General features: G+C 52.2%; 2 protein-coding genes across 7 annotated transcripts in view; one reads left to right on the forward strand and one right to left on the reverse strand.

Annotated features, from left to right (window-relative positions):
• Positions 1-5,489, forward strand: part of TPCN1 (two pore segment channel 1) — a 64,459-nt gene extending 58,970 nt beyond the window's left edge. For all 3 annotated transcript variants that reach the window (XM_082641241.1, XM_082641243.1, XM_082641242.1), the window contains 3 exons: positions 762-901; positions 1,096-1,176; positions 2,843-5,489. In XM_082641241.1, the coding sequence (XP_082497367.1) occupies positions 762-901; positions 1,096-1,176; positions 2,843-2,962 (341 nt within the window). In that variant the 3' untranslated portion in view covers positions 2,963-5,489. The remainder of the gene's footprint in view (positions 1-761; positions 902-1,095; positions 1,177-2,842) is intronic.
• Positions 5,490-5,600: 111 nt separating this feature from the next.
• The window catches only part of SLC8B1 (solute carrier family 8 member B1), a 30,702-nt gene continuing 21,868 nt past the window's right edge, over positions 5,601-14,434 (reverse strand). For 2 of the 4 annotated variants that reach the window (XM_082641245.1, XM_082641244.1), the window contains exons 13-17: positions 13,369-13,490; positions 11,680-11,833; positions 10,813-10,893; positions 9,626-9,690; positions 5,601-6,921 (exon numbers count right to left, since the gene is read on the reverse strand). In XM_082641245.1, the coding sequence (XP_082497371.1) occupies positions 6,724-6,921; positions 9,626-9,690; positions 10,813-10,893; positions 11,680-11,833; positions 13,369-13,490 (620 nt within the window). In that variant the 3' untranslated portion in view covers positions 5,601-6,723. The remainder of the gene's footprint in view (positions 6,922-9,625; positions 9,691-10,812; positions 10,894-11,679; positions 11,834-13,368; positions 13,491-14,434) is intronic. The other 2 variants (XM_082641246.1, XM_082641247.1) reach the window with 2 other exon arrangements.

Below are 14,434 nucleotides of genomic sequence, written 5' to 3' on the forward strand. Positions count from 1 at the left end.
CATTGGCAGGCAGATTCTTAACCACTGCGCCACCACCCAAGTCCTGGCTTAGCTTTCTTGATCTCTTATTTGCATTGATTTTTCAAATATTTAATGACAGAAAAATGCACGTGATCTCATTTTAAGAATCAGAACAGTACAGCTCAGAGATCAAGAAAAATCACAGGCTGATTGTGACCCCCGCAGCCCTCTGTCCTGCCTTTCTCATCTCCCCGAATGTTCATCCTTAGCTGTTCCCCCTTTTGGTTATCGTTTCCGCATTTCTAACCCCGTGTTTGTCCTCTGGCTCCTGATTTAAACGGTGTGAATACCGTTGACCGCAGAGCCCGATACTGCTTCCTCCTGCAGCTCGCGACCCCTGGCCGCCCTCTCCCCGGATGCATAGCTTTCTGCCTAATGACCCTTCACGCTTTCCGGATTCTCCGTCAGAACTGCCACATCCCTGTTACTACTTGTTTCCAAATCTCTGTCTTCTCAGACTACCTGATCGTTTTCTTTTTGCTCGGAGACTCCCTCCTGAAACCCTCTGTCCCCTGTAAGCTGGTGGCCTGACCAGCACTCCTGACAGCCCCAGCAAAGGGAGGGGATGGGGAGGGACGTGAGTTCCAGAGGGTGGGGGGAGGTGGTCGTGCTGATCCAGAGTTTTGCTGGGAGAGGGAACCTTAAGGCCCCCATAGGGAGCAGGGAGGATGGCTAAACCAAGCCAGACTGGGGGCTCTGAGTCCCAGGCTCCTTCCCCCTGCCGCCCTCCCGTCCTGCAGTTGACGGTGGTATCACCCTTGAGAAGGAAATCTCCAAAGATGAGCTGATTGCTGTCCTGAAGCTCTACCAGGAGGCATGGGGAGCCGCCTCTGACATCGCCCAGCTGCTCAAGATCCTCTCCCAGATGGAGAGATACGAGGTGGGGAGCGACAGGGCCTCGTCCCACGGAGGGAGCGGGTTGTGGCTTAGTGCAAAGGCCCCCCCACTGTCCATCCCCTCAAGTTTTGGTGACACTTTTGGGGGGCACCGTTGCAGAAGCCGGAAGAGGGGGTGAGGCCAGGCGCCAGGACCTTGGCTCGGGCCGGCCCCTGCAGCCTCTCTGTTCTTCTCTAGCAAAATACCTTGGTGTTTCTGGGACGGAGATCGAGGACCAAAAGCGATCTGAGCCTAAAGATGTACCAAGAGGAGATTCAGGTAGGAGCACCCCTGGCCACGCTGCCCAGCTCCTCCTGCCCGGGAGTGGTCCTCCCCACTGCTGAGCAGAGGCTGCTCTCTGGTCCCCATCTTGAGTTGTGTGGGGAGCTATGGGATTATCTGCTGGGACCACTACCAGTGGACCACGGCTCGGTGGCGGGGTGGGGGTGCTTCAGGGCTCAGCCTTGAACCCTTGAAGCATTCCCCAACATAGGCAGCCACCCTGTCCACTCTTCCACATAGGTCACTGATCTCATCTCATTCTCCTCCTCTGAGCCAGAACAGCAAAGGAAACGCGTACAGTGGGAGACGTTCCAGGCAGAGCAGGGAGCATGGGGGGCCCTGGCGAGCTGGCCTGGACCGGCCTCTTCCAAGAGGATGGTCCTTCCCACATCCAGCCAGACACTGCCCGATAGGAACAAGGGCCTGCTGCGCCTGGCTCTCGGGGTTTTTGATGGGTTTTGTTTTCTAATTTAAGAGAAGGGAGAAGTCAGACATTTTTTTTTGCAAACTCTCCCAGTCTTCCCACATTGGCTGCTAAGTGAAAGAGCTTGCGAAGCACCCTGTGGGCTGGCGCTCTGCAGCCCAGACAGAGCCGTGGACTTCGGGCCACCCATCCGCCCAGGCTCCCAGCTCCCTCGCCAGCCACTGTGACTAGGCTGTTTTCAGGATGGAAACCCTTGTTTCCCTGGGACAGTGAGGACCAGGGCCCGAGCCCAAAAGGCCCGGAGGCTGCAATCCCCCGAAGCGACTCTCACCTTATCTATCTGTAAACACACAAGGGGCCTGGGCAAAGGCCTGGCGAACCACTGCCCTCGGCGTCACAGAGATGAGGAACCAACATGAGCTCCGGTGTCACAAAACCCGGGTTTGATCCCAGGCGCCGTGACCTTGGGCAGGTCACGCAGCCCGTCCCCATCTATGAAAGGGGGACAGTCCCTGCCTCACAAAGCAGAGGGGACGGCACTAGACGTGCCGCCTGGCCGTCCACTCCTGGCCTCAGTCTCGCCCTCTGTGGAATGAGGGGGCACAGAACCAGGCCATCTCTCTAATTTTTTAAGCTCTAAAGTTCTGTGGTTCAGACTCTTTAAAAACATTGGGTTTATATTTAAAATTTCTCAGTTACCTGAATACGTCTGTCCCTGAAAATGTCGGTGATAGAATGATAATAGTCTTAGGCGGGTGAGCTGTTTGTTTGGTTTTTTTCAAAATGCTCTCACAGCCATTCTGGAGGGCAGCAAAGCAACCGGGGAGTTGGGAGATGCACTCAAGCTTCATACAACTTTATACAACTTCTGAGCTTCGGGTTTCCTGGGTGTAAAATGAGGACACCCAGCTCAAAAGGGATAACACAGGGGGTTGGCGAGAGGGTGGGGGGCACACATCCCTTTGTGAACCACACAGATCATGTTCACAAGTAAAGGGTGATTATTACTACCTGGGCCTCATTGAAAGAGGTGACGGTGCCAGGCACACTTAACAAGGAGGTTTGCAAATCTCTAGTTAAAAAGGGAAAGATTGCATCGTCATTTTTCTATTTAGGGTCCTATTCAGAATTCCTAGCAGATCTGGGAGGGTCACACAGCACTGCCCAGCCTGGGTGACCCCGTTAGCCTGGGGGGCAGGGCTGGGGCCCGCTCAGCACCCTGTCTGCTCTCTGCCTTAGGAGTGGTATGAGGAACACACCCGGAAGCAGGAGCAGCAGCAACGACAGCTCAGTGGCTGCGTGACCCCCACCACCCAGCAGCCTCCAGGCAGCCGCCAGCGCTCCCAGACCATCACCTAAGCCCAGCCTGCAAAAGCCATCTCTTCTATGCAATAACACAATAGTATTATTTTACTACGATGTATCAGAATAATGTGTGTGTATATATATGTTTTATATATATATACACACATTCATAAATAGGCACATATTTATATATAGGAAGAAGGAAAGACAGACAAGTTGAGGTTTGGTTTGTACCCACCTTGCCCTGTTAACCCCAGAAGTCAATTTCATTTTGGGGGGATCAGGCCACTGGGAGCTCTTCTTAACATGGAAAGCTCCAGAAGGTCCCTTCACAAGAGCACTTGAATGGATTCTGCCGATCTCTGCAGGGCTTGCCTTCAACGTGGGCCAGCGTCCCTAGGCCAGATCCACACCGTCTTCCTGATGCTGCTTTCAGAATCCCACCCAGGCTGACAGCTAGCTTCCCCACTAACCTGCCCTGCCGCCCATATCCTGGGGTTTCTGTGTTCTGCTTTAGGGACAAAACCACTTAGGAAGGAAAGAACCCACATCCTTGGGTTGATGTCTCTAGATATGATAATGAAATTTGGTGTTCCCTTGGGGGACCAGTACCCAGCACCTACTGGAACGAGTGATCCAGGGCTGTGGTTATTCCGTATGGTCAGATCTCAGCCAGTGCCAGGAGGTGAGAGAGGCCGTATCCCGGCTCCGTGAACCTTCTCACCTACCCTTCTTTTGGTTTCAACCCTTGTTGCTGAAAATCCTTCTAAAATGGCCTTTGGAATCACAGCCCCGTAGGAGGAGGAAGATGGGCAAGAGGCCAGGCCGATGGCTACCACCCCAGACCAGGTCGTGAAATGGGCTTTCTCCTTAAATCCCTTTTCCTTGGGATCGTCCTGTTTAAGCAAAAAGACATTTTGGTTAATTCAGGATTCTGCTAAAGACAACAGCAGATCCTTCACGTGTGTGTATTCGCTGGAAATGGGAACAAAGCACAGAGGCTCACCTCAGGCTGTCCTGCGGCTGAACCCGTGGTCTCCTTGGCCAGCTCGCCCCTCACCTTCAGCAGTCACCCTCCGTGGACTTGACTGAGGTAGGGCTGGGGACGCGGCTCACCCCGAGGTTTCCACTCCCGGGAGTAGGTTCAGGTGGCCTGTCCGTTTCCTGAGTTCCCCAGGGACCTTGGGAGAGTTCTCTGAGATCAGGATGCAGCCGGGGCTTGAACCCATAGCGGGCTGTCGGCGGTGGCAGCTCCGGTGAGCGGCGGTGGCAGCGGCAGCAGCAGCGTCAGAGCAGAGGGAGCCTCGGCTCAGCTCTCCGGGGCGGTGAGCCTGTCTCAGCGCAGGCAGCAGAGGTGGCAGAAGCCGGGGGGGCAGGGGAAGCGGCCCGCACTGGGCATCCTGCCCCAACCCCCGCTTTCCAGCTGCCTCCACTGCCTCCGTGACTTAGGGAGGCGGGTAGGCAAACTCCCCCTCGCCACATCCTCTTCCCAGCCAGGCAGGGCCTGATCCCGGTTGCGGTGCTCCGTCTCCACGGCCGAGTCTTCTTGACTGCGGCCTTGGACACGCTGGTTCCATGGCCAGCACCACACAGCTCTGCCCCCTCACTAGGGGAGAAGCGGTGGATGTTTGTTTTTAAAGCACAGCCGTTTAGGGAAACAACGAATCACTGAGAACCACTGAGATTCCCCAAGGGAATCGGGAGACAGGCTTGTCCTCTATCTCTGGAGGGCCACGGGCCATCGCAGGCAGCTCGGCACCAAGCCCCAGGCCAGAACCCCTTCCCCTCTCCAGAGAAGTAGCTTTGTTTGCATATTTGGGTGCCTTTTAGCTTTTGTGTATTGAAATGGGCATTCTGGAAGCAGGACTCAAGGGGCAGCTTTCAGAGGAGGGCATGAGTCCTCCGACCTCAGCATCTGCCCCCAGGAGGCTGAAACCTGGGAGGGGCGCCAGGGAAACTGAGCACAGCCCCCCAGCCCCCAGGGTGAAGGCTGGTACCAGGAAGATTGGGATCTAGTCCAGGCCTCCCAGCCCCATCCTGTGAAAGGCCCTGGTTTTAGCCAGGGACAGGATGAAGGCCAAGTGGCAACAGGGCTGAGGCACCAGACTCCAGCCACTGGTGGGCACCCTCGTTACTGAGGCTAAGGACAGCTGCCCCTTTGGGGTCACTGGGGGCCTCCTCAAGTTGACCCTCTAACTTGCACACAGGCCATCGAGCAGGGAGCGGGTGTCACCCAGGGCTGTGAGGTCTGGGGACCCAGGACATCCAGCTCGGATGCCCTCTCACCTCCCATGTCAGCTGAACACCACCAAGGTGAGATGCACTGACTGGGTCTGGGTCACACCACCTGTCAGTGTCTGATGGCCCTGGGCCCCTGCCCCGCTTTGGGGGGGACACCACCTGGCCCCTCCTCCTCGCTTCCCTCCCCCAACCCAGCCTTACTCCACACCACGTGACAATCATTTTGTACAGACAGAGGGAGCGACACTGTAAGGTTTTTGTACAATGGCGATTTGTTACCTAGAAAACCCACTGCGTCTCCGGACTTCTGGCATATTAATAAAAGAGCCTCTGCTTTGTACACGTGGTTGCTGCCTCGTGACTTCCACCAGGCACCATTCGGTGGCTTCTGAGATCGTGGGGAACAGGGAGAGGACCCATCCATGCCTGTTGCTGACCCTACCTCAGCCCCACCCCTAGACATGCCACGAAGTCCAAATCCGTCAGGCCCAAGCGCCTTCGGCCCTGGAACTGACCACTTGTCAACCTGACCCAGGTTAAGAAGAACTAGTAACAGCCGGCTGTATGTTATTTTCTGTATACTTGAAATATTTAATAATTTTTTCATTGGAAAAAAAGACAACTGAGTCCCTTTACTGCCGGTATAAGGCACTGAGCAAACAGAAGAGCTGCTTATTGAAAAGGCGGGTCGCTGGCCGACAGCAGGAAGGCGCCCGGGAGCGCTCATCACCCTCCCAGGAGCTCACAGGCAAAGCAACCCCAGCCCAGGGCTCCCCCTGAGGTAGGCACAGGGCACAGTCATACTGACTCCTGTTTTGCAGCTGGGGAAACCTCTGAATCCAGCAGACAGTTCTAGAGGCAGAGTCTAGAGCTGTGCCGTCCAATATGGCAGCCACTAATGGGCCAGTGCCACTGGCTGCTATTTTGGAGTGATATATATTATCATTAATTTCACTTTGTTCTTTTGGCTTTATTAACGTGGCGACTAGAAGATTCAAAATTAGGTATGTGTCTCACATTCTATTTCTGTTGGACAGCGCAGCTCTAGAACTCAGCCTGCATCAGCCCGAGGCCCACAGCACACAAGCTGTTCTATCTGCCAGGTCCGAGTCACCCTGACTCCCTAAACCCGGGTTTGGCAGCCCTGAGAGAAGCAGGAAAGGCAACAGGGCGTGACTGTGGGGAGGGGCCTGGGCCGCCACAACTGTCTCCAGCCCTGAACTCTGGGGTCTTCCAGCCTGGAAGGCACCCAGGCATCCCCGTCGCCCCAGACCCCAACTTCCAAGAGGCTCTGGAGATAACACAAGGAAGTCTTCTACCTGCTGCCTGGAACTCTGTCCACAGGGAAGCCCAGCCTCCGCAGCCCCAGAAACAAGGTTTAGCTGTCCTTACTGCACACAGCGGCGACTGGGGAGCTTCGGCAGAGAGCACAGCCCCACGAGCCCACACCCCGTTCACGGTCTCGGCCTCGGCCACGCTCGCCTGAGCGGGTTCTAATGAAGGCACTTCATCCTCCATCTCACCGCCTGCAGCGACACCTCCCGACCACCAGGTGGACCCCGACACAGCTTCACTCACACAGTTTTCAAGTGAATCACTCCAAATTCAGTGAGCAGGGCCACCAGGAGGAAGGTCAAGTACAAGAGGAGCAGGCAGCAGCCGTAAACTCTGTTCAGCTGGAAGCATTGCAGTGGGACCGAGACCAGGGAACAGACGAGGCTGAGGCCTAGGGTGCCAGCCAAGACCCACACCAACAGTCCATCCGGCTCCAGCTGCGGGGAACACGGGGAGAGAGGCTGGGTCACTGCAGCTGACAGTCAAACTGAGGTCTGAGGGCCCCTCGTTAAGGGCCAGGGAGGGACTTTTGGCCTGCCCAGCGGGATGGCACCCCGCACCTTGAAGTTCAATGTTTTTAAGCCACCTGGTATGTGGTAATTTGTTATGGCAGCTCTAGGAAACTAATTCTATAGTTTATATATATATATATATATATATATATATATATATATATGTATATGTATATGTATATGTATATATGTATGTATATATAAAAATATGCATATATATATACATATGTATATTACGTGCAATAGTTGAAAAATTCCCCAGCAACACAGAAGAATAAGAGGAAATGAAATTGTCCTCTTCCTACTTCTCTCCCTTTCAGATTTAGTTAGCATCTATCTAACATATATGGAAGACTTAACCCCAGGTGCTATGCTAGGTATATTACACCCACCTTAGGCTTTTATCTCCCCATCACGTAAGGAGACCGTTATCATGATCACCAGTCCACAGTGAGGAAACCGAGTACAGCCGACCCTTGAACAGCACTGGTTTGAACTGCATGGGTCCGTTTATATGCGGACTTTTTTCAACAACTATAGTACCTGTATTTTCATTTCACGATCTTTAAATTAAGGGTGGGGGGGTAAGTTTGTGTTGAATTAGAGATCACAGTATGTGGAATCGAAAGAGCTAGGGTTTGAGTCGTGACTCTATGCAAACTCTTTCGGCATCCTGTCCCCGGGTCAGTCATTTATCAGTTCCTTTGCTTTTGAGGCAGAGATAGCAGTACTCAGATTGGCGACTGTCAGGGACTCAGCACCTCTAATTCCCATGTCGTTCAAGGGTCAGCTGTAGTACGTGACAGAGCCCAACTCCGAAGTCCAAGCTCATACCCTACCCTGTCTCCCCATACAATGATACGTGTACCCACAGATGTGTGGGTACACGTGTGCACACACAGGCCTGTCCATCCATTCTGAAACCACAAATGGGACCGTACAATAGGTACGTGTTGAAGAGCAAAACCTGTTTTTCAGCCAACAATACGCCCTGGACCTCCTTCTAGGATGACCTCTCATGATGCCGTATGTCTTATGCAATTAAAAGCAGGAGCACAAAGGCAGCGGAATGCGACAGACCAGACACCCCCCCACACACACATTCCACAAGGAGCCAGAGAAAAGAAGTAAGGCCCTCAGGGGGCCAACCCCTAAAGCCTCATTATCAGGAGCCGCCTGAAAATCGAGAATGAAAGGAACCTATTAAACCCCTGAAGAGTATAAACAAAATTTGCAGACAGAGGGTGTTTACCCCTTAGAAAAGCAAACTTTTCAAGCGGCAAGTAGCTATTTGCTTATGGGCGTGGCCACTGTGAAAGGCCGGCCCTGCTGGCAGTTAATTACAAGTCAACCACAAGAATCTGTTCAAGAACTAGCCAAGAGGTGGGCGACTTTGTTCCCATTAACGACGCCCGCCGTCATTCAGCTGCACATTCCAAGTGCTTCCACGCGATTAGCCTTGAAACCATCCCCTGGGCCACATGCCCTCCCCATCTCCATCCTTCTCTGGTTTGGCCTCTGAATCCAAGTCCTTGGGAATGCAAAGCTGGGGCCCGAATGTGGGTTGACTCTGCTTTGCACGGGGTGCTGCTGGCCCTGTGCACCATTTCCAAAGAGAAAAGTTCACTTAGGAATCTCGATTTCTTCTCTAGAAAAGCTGGATTATCTGGCCACAGGAGGCCCACCTGAGTCACCCACAAGATTTGGCTACCTGCCCTGAAGTAGTGTTTTGAGTTTTCAACCTTGTTGGAAACCTGTTTCCAAGTGTCCTAACCTTCATCGGTCCCCAGGGAGCATGTTTAAAATGCAGGTTTCCAGCCCCCAGCCCCTGGAATGCCTGGGTCAGGAGGTCTCACGCGCTCCCAGGAAATTCCTGGGTGCCCTTGAACCCCCAGAAACTCTGCTGCTCAGTGCATTTCAGAACTCCAAATCTATGGAGATTCCCCCCTTTCTGGGCTGTTGCCAACATTCTCTCTCACCCCAGCCTGTCCCCTCCAGGCAGTGGTGGGATAAGGTGTTCAGCCTGGCCCTTACCTCATGTCTGCTTATCCAGGAAGCTTGTGGTGGTGGTGGGGGCATCAACCCCATTTCACAGGTGAGGAAACTGAGGCTCAAAGATCCTCAGAGTCCTGATTCATTCAAAGTCACATAGCAAGAGACTTCAGTGATGAGACCAAGACCCCAATCCTGGGCCTTCCCGCCCCTTTCCCTCAGAGCTACATCTTAATTACTCTGTGACCTTGCAAGGAATACCTTTTTTAACCCTATATGCAAAATATTTTAAAGATATCCTACAAATCAGACATGTCGCAAATGTAGACAAGTCCTCTCCCCAGTAAGTGTCATCTACTGAGATGTGAATGGTCTCTGGTCCAGAGAAGGGAGGGGGAAGAGGAGGATAGGGAGGAGGGGGAGAAAAAGGGAGAGGGAGGAGGAAGGGAGGAGGGGGGAGGAGGGAAGGAGGAGGGGGAGGAGGGGGAGGGGGGAGGGAGGAAGGGGGAGGAGGGGGGAGGAGGAGGGAGAGGGAGGAGGAAGGGAGGGGGAGGAGGGAAGGAGGAAGGGGAGGAGGGAGAGGGGAGGAGAAGAGAGCCTTATGAGGAGGCCCCTGCAGAAGCATCTGGCCACTCACCTCCACCTCCACGTGGCCCCTGGAGATCTGGAGCAGGCAGCCCAGCCCCACGCCCACCAGGATATCTGCAGCCCAGCTCAGGAAGTTTGCCAGAACATAACGCCCCATAACCCCGACCACACAGCCCACTGGCTTTCTTTCTGATCTCTGGCTGTGCTCCCCCCTCTCCCCAAAAGCCACCCTATCTGAGGACACCTTATCCAGTTTTAGCACCTCTAAGAGAGTCTCCAATGCACATTTTGCCTCAGTCTGTAAGGATCGCAGGAGGTGACAGAAACGCTTGGTACCTGGTAAGATGGAAAAATGGGAGCCAAGGTGAAGTGACCCCCCATGGTCCACTGGGGAGACTGATGACAGAGCGTGTCTCGGGGCCACCTCTAGGGGTTGTTCAGGGGACACTACTCCAGCCAGGGCTCCGTCCTTCCCACCCCAACCTGGCTTTAGGGCTGTGGTCAGGAGAAGCCACAGCCCTAAAGCCAGGAGCGGGTCACAGTGAGCACCTGGGAGTGACAGACAGCAGGAGGCATGCTGCACACAGGTCACACAGCTGGCATGCGGCAGCACTGAAACCGGCACCGGAGACTGTCCGAGATTTTCACAGCCCCAGGTGGCCTGACCCTGCCTTTTCTATATAGACCAAGGGGTGGCAAATTAAAGCCTGCAGGACAATCCGGCCCAAGGCCTGCTTTTCTTAATGAAGTTATATTGGGACCCAGTCACGCCCATTTGTTTATGTATTGTCCATGGCTGTTTTCACATTACAACAGCAGAGTTGAGGAGCTGCAAAAGGGATCCTATGGTCCACAAAGTCTAAAATATGTACTCTGGCCCTTTAAGAAAAAGTTTGCCAACCCTGACATCTACAGACCATGACATCTGTAAGCAAGAGGGAGGGGTCTTCCACAGCTTAGTGTGTGGGCACCTACTGATAATACCTCTGCCCTAACAAGACGAATATCCGCCATCACTGCCGTTTGCCAGGTGCAAAGCACTTCTGCCACCTCACTCAATCCTTATAACAACCTATGAGATCAGTCCTCTCAATATCCCCATTTCTACACACGAAAAAGCTGAGGCTTGAGCAGCCGCATCACCTGCCCCAGGTGTTCCAGTGAAAGCCAATCCGGGGTGTGTGGGGGGGCACGGAGCACACCCTTAGCTCCGTGTGGCAGCCCCAGAAAGGATACTGAAGATGATGCCACCAAAACAGGCCGAGAACGCCATCCGTGGGTAGCCCTGGCGGGCCAGCGTCAAATCTGAGAAGACATCTGGGTGGAAGCACGAGAAGGCCTTGAGTTGTGCAAGGCTTCCCCTAGCCCTCCTTGTTCATTCACTCCTTCATTCTACCCACCGTCATTCAGTCAACAAACACTGACGAAGGTCTGCCTGGCTCTGGCACTAGCTGGGGGGGTGCTATGGGAGGCCACATCATCCCGTAAGACACAATTCCCTCCTTAATTCCTTCTACCTGCCTCTTTTCCACCAGGGGCAACTTTGAGGGTGTGACACGCCACCACCAATCTTTCACCCATGTCCCGTCTGCTGCACACACAGTACCTCAGTGCAAATTAGGAAAAGGGGCCCAAAAAGGTGAGTGGAAGGAGAGGAGAGCTAGACTTTGGGCCCCTTGATCCCTTGTCAGGATGCTCTTGGGCAGTGTACAACCTGACCAACCCTACTTGGCAGCTCTAGCTAGAGAAGGATATCTGCATGTATGAGTGAATGCCTACCCATGTCGCACACCCACGGACACATTCCACCTGGTTGGCTGCAATGAGCTCCATGTCCTGCCTGAAGTCTGGGGAGCCACTGAGTGTCCATGCATCAGAGAGTGGGGGAGAGGCTGGGGGCTTCTACAGAGCCTCCCGGCTCAGGTACAGTCTGGGCCATCCCACCCAGATGCCCAATGATGGTCACTCCAAAATGACAGGCACTGACCACCTGCTGAGGGCAGATGCCCTGGACGCTCCTGCCCACATGCAATTCTGTCTGGAGGAGCAAAAAGCAGTCAGGTGGCTGTGCTCATTCTAGAAGCCCACCCGGCCCCAAGTCACCTCCAATGCTGTTCCCCCAGGCCAGCAGCGTGAGCCCGAGGACAGTGTTGCTCAGCCGGAAGACCACACCCAGGGACCGTAAGATGTTCACCACCTCTGTGGCAGCTGCGTTGATCCACAGGGCGCTGGTCAGGAAGCCCAGGAAAGCAAAGAGCTGGGGGAGGGAACAGGGACACAGCCTTAGTTCCTCAGCTATAAAATAGGACAATAACAGTACCTACTCCGTGAGGTTGTCATGAGCATAAAATGAGTTAGTAGATGCAAAGCAGTTAGAGCCTGGCATATATTAAGTGCTCAATAAAATGCTAGATCAATATTACCATTTTGTCAAAAAGGAGTTCATCATAGCTTTCATCAGATTTCTAGTCTATGGACCAAATGCCACCTCATCACCAGAAAAAGAAACTCCATACCCATGATCAGTCAATTCCCAGCCCACCCAACCTTCCTCCCAGCCCCTGGCAATCACTCCTCTATTTTCTGTCTCTCTGGATTCGCTTATTCTAGACATGTCATAGAAATGGCCTCACACAATACATGGTCCTTTGTGACTGGACTCTTTCACTCAGCATCATGTTTTCAAGGTGCATCCACTTTGGAACATGTGTCAGTACTTCAAAGACTAGTAAGAAACACTGCCTAAGACCATTTCTCTAAATAATCAATTGGCTGAAAATTCAACTTCCTTTGGGCTGGTACATCCATTCAGAGTTTCTGAAAATAGAAACTATAATTTTTAAAAGCAATAATTAGAAAAAAAATTAAGTAAACTTTTGAGGAAAAGGTCTCTGGACAAACTACCTAAAAATTTTTTAACATCCTGCAGAGGTGACAGAATGGGAAAAAAACACCCCCAAAGACCGAACAACTCCATCACTGGAATGTGATGGTTAGGAACCCAGGTGCTTCCTAGTTAGGATGGTGGAAAAGAGTCTGGTAGGTCTTTAAAAAGGTAAACATACAGTTCACATTTGACCCAGCAGTTCTACTTACTCCCAGGAATACACCCAAGAGAAATGAAAGAATTATTTCTACAGAAAAAAATGTAAACCAATGGTCATGGCAGCATTATTCATAATATCTAAAAAGTGGAAAAAAAAAACCCCAGGGTCCATTAATGGATGAATCGATAAACAAAATATGCTGTGTCTGTATAATCGAATAGTATTCAACCATGAAAAGGAATGGAGTACTGATACATGCTACAACGTGGATAAACCTTGAAGACATTTTGCTAAGGGAAAGAGGGCAGTCATAAAAGACCACATATTGTATGATTCCATGTATGTGAAATATATAGAACAGGAAAATCTAGAGAGGCAGAAAGCAGACTCGTGGTGGCCAGGGGATGGTGGGGAGGATGGGGAGTGACTGCTACTGGGAACAGGGGTTTTTTTTGGGGTGATGAAAATGCTCTCAAATTGTGGTGATGGTTGCACAACTCTGTGAATATAATGAACACCATTAAATTGTATACCTCAATCGGGTGACTTCTATGGTGTATGAATTACAGCGCAATAAAATAAAGCTGTTACCAAAAGAAGTGGACCCTGAACAGGCACAAAACTCCTTAAAAGTGGCTTTAGACCTGTCATGGTGGAAAGTGATTAGTGGCCAAATTGTCCCAGAACATCTGCCCAGGAGACCTCAGTGTCCCCTCTCCCGGCTTGGAGAGTCTAGGTTTCTTACCCAGTGAAGCCTGGGGGGCTGACTGTTGGATGTGGCAAAAAAGGTCACTGCAGCCAAGGCTGTGCCTGCGATCACCACCACGGCCCAGACGGGAAAGAGGCCACCTATCTCATAGACGCCATCTGCAGAGGGATGAGAAAGGGAGGTGGTACTCTCCGTGGCTTCAACTTGGTGCCTCCTCCTGGAAGCCCCCTAAGAATGACTGAGATGCTGTGGAGGGGAGACCCATGGATAAAACCCACAGATAAAATTCGATTGTTTGGATATAGAGTAGATACCTCCTATGCGCCCAGCCCTGTCCTAGACACTTCAGGGAGTCAGAGAAATTAAAGACACAGCCCCTGCCTGCAAGCTACTCACATTGGAAAGAAAAGACAGACACGTGAAAAACACTCTCCAGCCTTTTGTTGTGGTACTAGGATGGGAATGGCTAAGACTACTCCCCACCACTATCCTTGCCTGTGCCCATGGCAGACATCACTAATCAACCATGATGCTTTGGTCCAACTGAGCTTCAAGACAGCACCCTCCAGCCAGGCATTACCAATGGATGGGCATCGTTCCATGAGATGAACTGTACAGTCAAATACAACCTTACCCACTGACCCTGGCTCTCTTGAGAAACCAATCCATTATAAAGTTACGAAGGTTCCAGAGGCTTCATATAAAAACACCAAAGGGAGGAGGCCCTGCAGGCAGGAAGAACACTCTAGAATTCTCCACATACCATCCTTTCACCACTAATCTCAAAGGCAATGGATGGTTCAACTGCCCAGGCACATGTAACAAGACTTTCCTTTTGTTCTTTCTTTAGTCTAGCTCATGGGCTCGCAAACATCAGTGGGCATAAGGATTACACGAGGGGGCTGAATATATAAAATTGTGTGCACAATACACTGTGGGAGATTTTCAAGGGGTAATTTTGACGGATGTGACTTTTACTTATAGAGCTGGCTTTGGAACCTGGTGCCTGGATGAGAGGTCCTTTCTCTGTATTTCCCAGTCCTGTGTTAGAGGAATTTCAGGAGGTGGCTGGGGCATGGGGTAGTCAGGAAGGACTTCTTGG

This window comes from Mesoplodon mirus (genome assembly GCF_964341445.2).
Source record: "Mesoplodon mirus genome assembly, chromosome: 13".
Classification (NCBI taxonomy): domain Eukaryota; kingdom Metazoa; phylum Chordata; class Mammalia; order Artiodactyla; family Ziphiidae; genus Mesoplodon; species Mesoplodon mirus.